The sequence below is a fragment of the Lepisma saccharinum genome, chromosome 23 (assembly GCF_977018435.1).
Source record: "Lepisma saccharinum chromosome 23, izLepSacc3.1, whole genome shotgun sequence".
Taxonomy (NCBI): Eukaryota; Metazoa; Arthropoda; class Insecta; order Zygentoma; family Lepismatidae; genus Lepisma; species Lepisma saccharinum.
In genome coordinates this window covers 62,865,830-62,878,933 of record NC_139251.1, presented here as the reverse complement: position 1 = coordinate 62,878,933, position 13,104 = coordinate 62,865,830, and the positions used below count along the sequence as shown (strand labels likewise).

The window sequence follows — 13,104 nt, the reverse complement described above, 5'->3', positions numbered from 1 at the left end:
TCTATGCAAACGGATCAAATATGATAAGCAACATGGGTGTGTGATATGATATCCATTTTATAAAGAAAAAGTTTAAGTTTTAACCCTGACTGTTTGCATGATATCCTTTCCATAGCATGTTATATATTGCTCTCAGAATTTTAAACGGCAGTATAGAAATAAATTACATTTGCAACTGCGAAGCTATCAATGGGAATGCATAGGCCTACATTATGGACAGAAGATGCCATATTTCGATTGCTTGTCTATTTATCTTTGTATTGTTTGGTAGTCCGAAAAGTCATTATCGAAATATTGTTATTTGATGTTGCTCGAATTTATTTTGTGATTTGGAGTTTCAAGAAATCATCCCTTTCCTGTTACTTATCACTTTTGGAGGAGTGGGGGGCAAGTGCCCCTCTGTACCCTGATATATCTGCCAATGCAACACAATATATTAAAAATTTGCCCCCTCTAGGATTGACTTCGCCCCCCCCCTGCTAAGAATTCCTGGCTACGGCCCTAGTCGGTAGGCAAGCCAAGGCCTTTCATGGGCTGTAGCACACAGGATTATTATTATCAAGGTTATGATTATTGTAAAATAATATATATTATAAACTAATAACAAGAACCAATTGCAATGCTAAATTATTATTATTATTACATTGTGCCTCCCTATGGTCACGTCGTCGCCTTCTACTCAAGGGGTCCCGGGTTCGATTCCCGGTGGAGGCACATTGCACAGTGATTCGGATCCCACTTTAAAATGTAGGGTCAGTCCCGATTAGCCTTTATGTGCATAAAGTAGACTTAACGCAATTCAATCAATTTATTATTATTTGGGGAGATTTTTCCACCCGATTAACCAGATGAGTAAATATCCAGCACAACTGTTTTTCGTTATTATTATATATCAATCGTATTCTTACATTTCGTGCAGTTAGTGTACTAAAATGTATAGTTATTCTACGTATTTTGTTATTAACTTTTACATATTTCGTTCAAGAACAACATTTAAAAGTTAGGGCAAAATTTTAGTTGAATCTTGAATTACTTCTCACATAAAACTCTGATTTTTGGAATCTTGAAAAGTTTAATCTTTAGTTTGAACTGTATCAAAACATAACCTGGTTCATGTATTTTTAACTCCTTTTTTGTTTCTCTAACGCAGTTTTTATTTTGGCTACTCTGTTCCCACACTAAATAACTGAACAATTTTCTGTTATTAACAATAAAAAATATCAAGCTTTCTACTTTTGTATAACGTTAAATGACCGATGCCAATTTTCAGAGAAGGCCGACAGACATGTTCGACCCCCCCCCCCCCCTGACGCCTATGCTTGTTCAAATCGTGGTTATGTTAATCTATTAAACGTTACGAAACATCTAGACGACAGCGAAAGCAAACCATATGAAGATACACGTAAATGCTGCGGAAGAAATTCAAAGCAGATATAATTTTTCGTAATTTGGAATACTGGAATGTCATAGCGGTTTTTCGAATGGGAGGAAGTTTAGGAACAGCTTCGCTGACGTCGGCCAAAGTTCAAATCGAGCTTTCAGAAACTCGCGTCAGCTAAGCAGAGATATTCTTAACTTGGCAAACGACACCCAGTCGCCAATTTAAAAGTGAAATCGACTAAAGTTGGCTTCATTGATTTGGTTTGTTTATTTTGCTTTTCTGACACTTCTGGCTAATCGCGAATGTTAGGATGAGTGATGATATGATGAAGGCAAGCTTACAAAGAACATTCATGACCAGGTCACTTTAGTGACGGTTATTTAAGGGCACGAGGAACAGTTTCCATGTCCAGCCAGTCACGAGAACCCGAAACTGCTCCTCCCCCACCAACCTTTCCCCCCCGGCAAGCTGGGGAAAGAGAGATCTGTGCGCTGGATGATCGTGGTGGAGGGGGGAGTAAACTTAGCATTACGCTTATGGAAGTATTGTTTTACTACTTCTCTTCGGAATATAAAATTTCCGATGGTGTAGGAAAACACATTAGCGGGAACAGGGCAGTTTGAAGATATGCTTGTGTTAGGAAAAGTCGAAACTTCAATTTGATTAGCGATAATTTCAAGTTGAATTTTCATTAGGTTATATATACATACACACATATTTAAAAAAAGACAATTATTTTGAGGGAATGTTTAAAAGATATTAACCACTGCTCTTTTGGACTTTGAGGTGGGTATGACTTGAGTCCCAATAACCATACCCTGGCTCCATCAGACCAAGATTTAACAGAAAAGTCGCTCACATTCGCCTTTTAATATTAATTGAGATTAATATATTCAAGCAAACAGTTTTGAGGGTTGAACTGGACCTCTAGATTGATGGTGTTCATTCAGCATCACAAGGTCAATTGGAATCTACTAGGAAGAAATAGCGTGCACTTCAGCCTCCAAAGACAGGTAATAGAGAGGCAATTAGGTTCTATTCACTGAAAATATCACTCAATGTAAAGTCCACCGACAGGGCGTGACCCTCAAAATGTAGTTAGTTACTTAATGGTAACGTCTGTTGTAGAAGAAATAGCAAGTAATTTGAATGTACCACAAGCTAGAGTATTGGAACCCACAAAAGTTCGAGGTATAAACAAGCAAGTATGCAGTGGTTTGCCCAAAGGGGGGTGGGGGGTCTTAAACCCCCATTTGTCCCAACATTCCTAATAAAAAGTCAAAGCAGGAAAAGATGGCAAAATGAGAACTGACTATACTCCCTTTCGAAAATCCTGGGTATACCTCTGCAAGTACGACCTTCGTCTGTATAGAACGCAGACAGCAAAGCAGTTGTTTTTAATCATTGCACTGAAGAAGTGAAGGTTACATATTAAGGCTGAGATATATCAATCCCCCACTGACGTCAAAACAATTTATTGCAACTTAAGGACTTGTAAAAAAAAGTAATGTGCTCCCCTGTGCTTTTGCACCATGCCATTAAGGCATATAGGGGGTGTGGAGTTAGGGCCCCACAATTTCTTGATCATGGCGGAATTTTGGGGTGATGTGATCAGCACCACGCCCCTGGCCGCCTTTATCCCCCGGAGTTTCCTCCAGGTAAATAATTATAATAATCCGTCGTGCAACAGCCCTGAAGGGCCTAGGCGTACCTACCGACTTCCGGTCTCCCTCCCACGCTTTCCTTCGTCACCTCTAAGCGTGGAGATCTTCAACCAGTATTGGAATAGTCGGGGGGTCGGCCCGACGTATCCCCAGCCGTTATAGGTACCCACTTTATAAGATGCTGGGTGTGCATCGGAGCTGCTTGAACAGGTGGAAAAAATCCCGGTTCTCCCCCACCGGGGATCGAACCTGGGTCTCTTGCATGGTAGCGAGACTAACGACTGAGCTACTGTGGCTCAGGACTTTTATTTTATATTTTTGAGTCACCCACAGTCTTTGGTTCAAATACTGATCATAATATTCAATCTAATGGACTAGATACATCATTTTTACATATACATAAAGTCAGACTGATAATTATGTCAAGTATATTTATTATTTTGGTTACATATTTTCATAGGCCCCACTCTCCCCATCACTAGACACCAACATGGGCTACTAGATTGTGGAGATATTATTTTTATGTACTCCTCAAAGGAAACACGGGATTTTGTTTTCGAAGCAAAGAAAAATGTGAAAGTGATTAGTCATGTCAAGTTGTGTTGCTTGTGTGGTTATCTTGGCTTGAGAAAGTTCTGGTAAGCCAGTACGAAACGTTGCATGAAAAATAAAATAAAAACCACTTAAAATTGCCATATATTATTTTTCATCTATGAAAGGTGGTTATGCGAACCTTTAAGAAGAAAATGCATTCTAAGTTCATCGACAAAAAAGTAGGTCTTTCTATTCAGTACTCAGTAGAATTTCTGGGATCATACAAAATTTCATGAGCACCCCCCTCCCCCTTTGTCTTATTGAGAGGGAGCAGTTCAATGTACAATTAAGGTTGTTTTGTAGTATGACCATTTTAAAATTACGCATTGCAAGAGGAATAATGTTCATGAAAGAAAAGTCTTAATCATTTCTTCTTCTCCCCCCCCACCAGTTCTGGGACATTTGTATGTCCCAAAGAAACTATTACATCAACCACTCATCTTATAGTTATGGTTTTAACTTGTAAGTCGACAAATTTAGCATTACAATACAAAAAAATAATTTCCATATGAACCCATTGCTGTCCCATTATGAAATTTTGCACACAAATTGTCCATTGATGTCTTCAAAATATATGCTCTTGCAAAACAATTTAATGGGATGTTTTTGAGATTTTCAAAGAAACTTTATTTTTTTTTAGTTTTTGAAAAATTACTAAATTTAAATGGCACAGTCATGTTGGATTTCAAAAGAAAGCTCATTAAAAGGAGATGAGAATGACACCAATTTGAGCTCTCTAGGTCAAATAGTTCTTGATGTATAGCTGTTTAAAGTCTTCAAAATGACATCAAATTTTTCCTTTTTTGAGTCAATAATTCAAAAATCAAGAGCCCCAAAAAATCTTGAATTTGGCAGTTTTTGTCTGAATCCTAAAGGTTCAAAAGTTCCTTTATTGATTGATTTGACATGGAATGACCTATTGTCATTATTAGAAGTTCAGTTACGCTAATGGGTAATTGAGGAGTTTTTTTGAAAATGTAGCAAAGGTATGTATATAGGTCAGAAAAAGTATTCAACTCTGATATTAGAGAAGAGAAAGCTAAAAAGTTAAAGATAGGCAATTCAGAAGCAGCATATCATGGATTTGTAGACTAATGAAAAAGAAACACAATTAGATATTTATTGTTTTTTATTATTTTTTCACCTTTGACTAACAAATATTTTCTTCATGCTATCATAATTATTGCAAGTTTACAACAATGATTTTTACATGAACCAAATTATTACCCATTCGCTCATATAAATAACAAAATTATACATTCAACCACCCAACCATGACAAATATTTACAAGTATCTTTTGTACATCATGTAAAAGAATGCAATGTCTTATTGAGCTCTAGAGAATAGTAAATGCATGATCTTTTTTTCAAAATGGCAACTCTGTTAAAACATGAACATTAACTTCATTTCAGGAGAAATGCTCTTTTAAATTGTTTTGGGAAATTTTACAACTAACATAAGCTATCATATTTTCATACGTAATTAGTAAAGGAAATGTTAAAATATCCTGCTATACGTTAATGATAATCAAGAGGCAGTAGAAAAATAATGTTTAACATTTGTTTCAAATCAATAGTAAAAAATCTGCTCAAGGGAAATTACATTTTCCTTTTTAATATTAGTTTAAAAAAATCTAGTCAGCTAATAACATAATATATATATTTTTTTTAAATATTTGATACAAAATGTTCCTGAAATATACTAATGTTATTGAAAAGATTTAGATGCTAAAGTGTGTTAATGGCATTTGCTTATACATTTAATTTTCAACATTTTAAAATAGAAGTAAAATTAAAATATACTCAAGATTGAAAAGAAACAAGTACATTATCATTTCAATTTTTGAAATTTTGGTACATTAATGTTGCAAAAGGAACAAATTAACTATAATACAGTTGCTAGTATGTGTTACTGTAAATGGAGAAAGTAGGAGAATTGCTGACTTTCTAAGGAGATCTCATATAATTTACATATTTTTTTAAAATTATTTTTTGCATGCGATTACAAAAAATCAATATGTAAGACAATTGTATCTTAACAAAACTTACACAAATTTCTTTGACATATTTTATAAAGAAATGTTTCCAAACAAAAAAATTGTAATTTTGCTACTAATATATTTATTATTATTAAAATGTATTTCAATGATTTTGTAAGCCAACACGGTTGATCTTTGAAGTAACATTCCTTAAAAGCTAAATGCTGAACAAAAAATCTTCATATATATTTCATCACAATTAAGAATTAAATTGTTGATGGCCAGATCGTAGTCATCTAGTAATCAAGGAATTTCAGGTTCGATATCTGGTGGAGGCACATATTGGCTAGGATCCTACTTTAAACTGTAGATCCAGTCCTGATTAGCCTATCTGTGCATAAATTGTTGAAATTTAAAATGATTTTCAATTTAGTTAAGTTAATTTGTTTATAAGACAAAGTTTTTAAATATAATTTATACTAATTATGCTGACACATAATAAAAAATGTATATAGAATTTGATTTTTTGAATGCAAATTCCTAACAAGTTTTTATTTATTGTACCAAAATACAAATAATTCTCATGTTTTCCTCATTATCAAATATTCTAGAACAATTATTATAATAATCTCGAAAGCTCAGAAAATCACCTCATAGTACAATGTATAAAAGTACAGAATACATTATATCACAGTGCCATTTACATATAAATAGTCCCCGTACCACCTACTTTTTCTACTGCATTTCTGTAGTAGTTGATTGCACAGGCGTCCCCCTGCTTGTCCAGCGATTTATTCCCAAATCATTCCCAGGCACCAAAACCTTATATTAACAGTACTCCCATATATCAAAATAACTTTGACTATTTTAATAGTACATGATAAATATGCAAAAAGATTTTTCTATTGTGTTTTGTAATTATTACTCACTTCTATGCATCAATTCTGAAAATAATCAGCCTTGCACTAAAAAGAGAGTTGTGCATTTCCTTCAAAATATTGTCGTCAATTTTCACCTTGTATTTTTTTTTTTTAATAATACAATAATTTCTTTATTAAATATAAATATCCCATGGCATAACAGCCCGTGAGGTCTAGGGCCTACCTACCGACTGCAGGCCTCAGTTCCACAAGAGGTGGAAGACCATCCAACCAGTTACAGGGTGATGTGTGGTCAGCACCATGAATTCCCTGTCCCTGTTGTAGGTTTCCATGACTGGGTTACGCTACTCATTCGTAGCTCCCCAATTTCCTCACGATGGTGGGTAGCCACCGGTCCCATACACTGGCTGAAATTTGAGGAGAAAGTTGTTACGCTTCTCCCAGGAGACTCAAACTAGCATGCCTCCTGTAGTTAGAGCTCGAAGCCTGACCACACAGCCACTGCGCGGGATATAATTTTATTATTGTATTATCCTAATAAGCAAAATGCAGTCTTGATAAAGGATCTTCCTCGTAGAAGGGTTAAAGTGAGTACAAAAATCTCTCTTCCAAAAAGCCTACCCTGTTCTACCTTTCGTTGATGCATGACCATAAGTAAACTTGAAATATAATTATATTTAAAGCTATGCCAAAATGTTTAAATAAATGCTACCTCAGTAGTGTTCAGGTATAAAAATGTTATATAAAAAACACTCCAATAATTATAAACCTGTGCCCTCTCACAAACCATTTGATATATGTTGACACTTTGTTTTCCCATTCTGATACAAAAGTTCCTCGAAAATAACATTATAACAAGGCTAAAGTTATGTACACTATAACAATAACAATACTAATGCACTCACGCTCAATAACACTTCACACTCACACATACAAAATGATTCATGCTTTCAAAGCATTTGTGTCCACATTGAAAATGATCTCCACTAAAGAGTTCAACATTGTTGCACTTCTGAAAGTGTCATACAAATTTAATAAATAATAACGATAATGAAAAGTTCACTTGCACACAAATATTTTTATGATTTACTTTTATCACAGCAACTGAATGAACGGATGATATTCCGTGAACAACTTTCCCCACGATTCACTGTCAAATCATGCCTGCTGCCATGTTTCCGGCAAACAGATCAGATCCTGCATTGAAAACATGCCAAGTAAGCACCGTGCATATGCTGTTTGCTGAAGTGATTCAAAGTATGATTATTGTGATCGTGAATAAAATATTTCACTGTAGGAAGGCATCTCATACGCTTTCCGTAACACACGTGAATCTGTTTGCCGGACTTCATGATGTTTCTTCCCAAAGTCCACCGAGTGACAACATATCATCCATTGTTTTGCAAGCGTGCTTTCACCAGCAGCTTCTTTCGTCACTTCCATCGCTGCATTCCATAAATCCGTTGCATACTTGGCTTTTGGGTAGACATTCACCCAAGGGACACCTGTGACCTTCGCAAGAGGTACGATTTCTGCTCAACAATGTTCCTTCCATTATTGATCTCATCCACTTCACGTAATTGGAAACCTTTGTGTACACTCCAGGCCGGTTCGCCCTTGCACATCCATACCCATTACTTGTGACTCCATACAGAGACCAATGTCCATCAGTTTCCTACAAAAATAAATAAATAAATAAATAAAAAATAAACAAGTTAATGCCTATATTCTCTTTCTAAATAGAGGTTACCCACATATTAAATTCTTCACAATTTTCTGTACCCAATTAACCAAAAGTTGTTGGCCCAACGTACTGAAAATAGTTGGCCAAATCCAAATGTAAGAACATACCATTGGGCAACGGCAATTTTGGCCATGGTTCCAACATTGGTGCAACGCATGGTTTTTACGTTGGACCAACATATTGAAAACTAAAGTATAGATAGGTTTGTGTTCTGATATATACATAATTTATTGTGAAGCCAAATGTAAACAATGACAAATTATTTGTGAAAATAAAAATAATAAAACACAGCACTGTCTCAGTCACATGGTATCATTGTTTTCAAGGCACCTTATCTCCAAGTGGTAGCACAAAAAACTGCAGAGCGAAGAAGAGATAACGAAAACCAACCAAACACAAACACTGGTCACGCACCACTCAGAAGATCAAATAGACTTAGCAGACCTCCTGAAAGATATGGCGAGACTAGTACTTGAAACAAAAAAGAGACTCCAGGAGGAGACGTTGTAGATGCATGATAAGAGGAAGAATAATAATTTGCATTTTATAGCATGTTATTGGTTGGTTGTCATAGTAACCATGTGTTAGACGTACATGAATAGCTTCCAGGGTTTAAAGTTATGTTATTAGTTTCCAGGCATTAAAGTTACGTTATTAAAATTTGAACCTATGTTTTTTGTATGTCTTGTGTAAGTTTAGATAAGGAAGGGATTACACACACAACACAAGGCTTACATGTATGGTGCAGTTGTATAGGATATTGGTGGTTCTTGGTAAGAAGTATGGATGGAGACGTCACGAAGAGTACGCGATGATCAAAATTCAAGCATAAGTTTATGCAAAGAGAAATTGTGTCGGCTTGATCAATTTCTACGATAACAAACCAAGATTACACAGTTTGTGTACCGTTCACAATAGTTGTACAAGGGCAAAATTTAAATCAGTGTGACAAACCCAACGTACTGAAAATAGTTGGCCATAGTTTGTATCTATGATATTGTGATATTAACTTTTCAACAATAATGAATATGTTCGGTATGAATTTATTCTCCTAGTTCTGGTCAGATTCAGAAGAAATTGAAGATTATTTAATGAGGTTTGAACAGTCTTGTTTGGCTCATGATGTTAATGAAGCCAGGAAGATACCCATACTGATTGCAGTTATAGGGTCTGAAGCTTTCAAAGTGCTGAAGAACATCCTTGCACCTGAACCAGTCGAACGGCAAACATATTCGACCCTCAGGGATAAGCTGCTTAAACATTATGGCCAGAGAATAAACAAATATGTGGAACATTTTAAGTTCAGGCAATGCATACAGGAAAGTGGCGAGAATGCAACACAATTTATGGTACGTGTTAAGCAACAAGCACTTAAATGCAGTTTTGGCCAGTACTTACAGGAAACAGAGCAAGGTCTGATGCCATTAGAAATAAATTACTGTCTGAGCCTACATTGACTCCCGCAAAATGTCAAGATATTGTGCTTCAAATGGAATTAATTGAACGAGAAACACAAATGTTCTCACATCGGGAAAATAAGTGTAGTCCTAACATAGTTGGATTTGCTGGACAGAGATTTAAACCAGCTTTCCAGTCCTCGCAGTACACAAAAAGAACTTCGTTAATCCTCAGGATAAAAGTTCTAAAAGCACCGAAGAATGTGATAGATGCTTCAGAAGGCATGATCCTGGACATTGTCCAGCAAGAAATTCGATATGTTCATTTTGTAAGAAGAAAGATCATTGGCATGTAAAATGCAAGTTTAGGAAAAAGAACCATGAAGTTACGAGTAACAAATATTAAACATTTAGATGCTATTGTTGGTGAACAAAGCATACATAACAAAATTCATGGTTTGTCTTTATTACATGTTGAAGTTAGCGATTCTCATCCGCCAGAAGATAACCCTTGCACTATTTCATCAAGCACAGACAATTCACAAGGTCAAGATGTAACACTCACTCGTACAGAAGCAAGCTAGTTGTAAGCTTCAAGCAAAAGCTATAGATGGCACTAATGTTCTTGTGTCAGCAGATGCCAGTGGCACAACCAACGGGGCATTGCTTCCTCCCAACCTAAGACTGAGATGAGTTCTAGGGAGGGGGGGGCAAACATTGACAGCCAAGGGTACCTGCAGGGGGGAAATTACCGCCCAAAATTTCAAATTTTATGTAAAATAAAATTACTTTTCGTAAAATTTTGTTGCTTCCTTCGTTCGCAATAACTGCTTTTCTTAGTCTTATTAAGTTCAAAACCATAGATAAGGGGAGTTGGCCCCATAATCAAAATGAAAAAGTTGGAAAAGAGAGAATGCCATGGTGCCATGTGAAATTATTTGCACCCTATTAAATCAATATTGATTCCAGTCTGCAAAGAAAATTGGATCTTATAGACTTAGAAGAACTCCTGAAAGATATGGTGAGACCAGCATTAAAAACAAAAAAAGAGACTCTAGGAGGAGATGATAGATGCATGATAAGAGGAAGAAGAATAATTTGTATCTTGTAGCATGTTATTGGTTGGTTGCCATAGTAACCGTGTGTTTGTTAGATGTACGTGAATGGCTTCCAGCCATATAAGTTATCTCATTATAATTTGAACCTGTGTGTTTTGTATGTCTTATGTAAGTTTAGATAAGGAAGGAATTACACACACAACACAAGGCTTACAAAAGCTTTATGGAGTTTCCATAGTATTCCACCTTTCATGGAATTTAGTCTACAAATAACATTGTTTAACCACCTTCACAATACATGTAAGAATGTTCATGTACTCCTACAGCGACAAACAATAAGCAATTCCCAGCACAGATATATCTTTCATCCATGGTGGCTTACAAAGAACTGGTGTGATTGCAAGTTCAAAGTAGCTTCTATATTCGAAAAGAAACACTGTTACATGTCATTTATTTTACACACTAGAATTTACACCATACTTTTGAAAGTTGCCTTTGCATGAGAAAGTTGTTTTTAAAACTGATTTTGATTCACTTTTCCATGGTTGGGCAAACGTTGGCCCAAAGTAAGACCAACGTCATTTTGCCACAAATATAAAGCCAACCTTTCAAATGTTAAAACTGACGTTGGCCCAGCAGTCGTGGTTACTTGGGTATTATCGTATTCATTCACTCAATTACAATTTTTACATATCATTGCACAGGCACGTATCCAGAGGGGGGGGGGGGTTTGGGGGCTCGAGCCCCCCCCCCGAAAGTTTTAGGTTTACATTAGATAAAATGAGGTTTTTGATTTCTTGTGGTGTGAAATAAAATAATGTGACAATAATTTAAGGAGAGAAATAATTATCGAGGCAAAACGGAGAATGTTCCGTAACCCTGTTATTGATAATAGCACGTATCCAAGATGGGGCACAGGGGGCTAGACCTTCTCCCCAGGAATTTTTTCAGTTTACGTTAGATAAAATTAGGTTTTTGGCTTCTTAAATAATGTGAAAATAATGTAAGGAGAGAAATAATTATCGAGGCAAGACAGAGTATGTTTTATACCCTGTTATTGTTAATGGCTCGAGCCCCCCCCCCACCTCCTTCAGGAAATTTTTCAATTTACACTAGATAAAATTAGATTTTTGGCGTCTTGAATAATGTGAAGATAATAAATTTATAAATCTGAGAGAAATAATTATCAAGACAAAACTGAGAGTGTTCTATAACCCTATTATTGTCAATAGCACGTATCCAAGGTGGGAATCAGGAGGCTCGAGCTTCCCTTCAGGAATTTTTTTCTGTTTACACTAGATGAAATTAGGATTTTGGCTTCTTGAATAATGTGATGATAATTTGGGAGAAATAATTATCGAGACAAGGTGGAGAATGTTCTATAACCCTGTTATTGTTAATAGCACGTATCAAAACTGGGGTTGAGGGGGCTCGAACCCCCCCACCCCCCACCCGCGCAGGATTTTTTTTTATTTTACACTAGATAAAATCAGGTTTTTGGCTTTTTAAATAATGTGACGATGATTTAAGGAGATAGACAATTATCGAGGCAAGACGGAGAATGTTCTATAACCCTGTTGTTGATAATATTGCACGTACACTTTTCTTACGCTTTCGGTGTTGTCGCAGCGCACTTGAGAAACTAATCACTGGAAGGCGGGAGAGGGTACGTTCTTGAATGAGAGAAGGAGTCAACTACTGGCGATATTAATGAATCGTTTTATCTGCGGAACGTTCTAGAATATAATGAGGATATACATACGCGGATTCAATTTTTCGGTTGATCTGTACAAAGAATCGGTTAATGAGATTTCAGAGGTAAGTGTATCAATTCATACAGTCGATTGGTGATCAGATCAGTCAGCGTCCTCTGATTGCTTTATGAGATATAGTGATTCGAAAATGAAGACATTGACGACAGCAGAACTTCCGGGGCCTCAGTGTAGTGCTAGTTCGGTTCGAGGGCCGAAGAGATCAAAGGCCTCTCTCTAAAGTGAATATTTCAGCAGTACCGGATATTGGAATGGTTTTTTAAAACAGAAATAAACTGCATAGATCAACTGAAAAGCAAAGTTTTGAGTGATGATTTAGTTTTGCCAGAACTAAATTTCGTATATGCAGTCCGAGAATTTAATGGTATGAAAAAAAAATACTTTTCTTTAAGCCTACTGGGTTCGAAACAAATTCAAACACTTAACTACCATAAAGGGACAGCCGAAAATTTTATGAATGCCGAGAAGAGAAAGCAAGAAGATGTTGCATATGTAAACATTTTAGACGGAAATTACAGGCTCTACCAGGACCCAAATCAGGGCTCTACCAACCGAACCACCTAGCCATCTTTGACTTCAACCGATTTTTCGTTAAAATGTCGACATAGTATTATACATGACCTGTGTATATCAA

General features: G+C 36.1%; 1 protein-coding gene across 2 annotated transcripts in view; it reads right to left on the bottom strand.

Moving 5' to 3' along the window:
* Nucleotides 1–6,634: 6,634 nt before the first annotated feature.
* Nucleotides 6,635–13,104, bottom strand: part of LOC145977743 (uncharacterized) — a 291,948-nt gene continuing 285,478 nt past the window's right edge. For both annotated transcript variants that reach the window (XM_083109997.1, XM_083109998.1), the window contains exon 17: nucleotides 6,635–8,174. In XM_083109997.1, coding sequence (XP_082966123.1) covers nucleotides 7,914–8,174 — 261 coding nt within the window. In that variant the 3' untranslated portion in view covers nucleotides 6,635–7,913. The remainder of the gene's footprint in view (nucleotides 8,175–13,104) is intronic.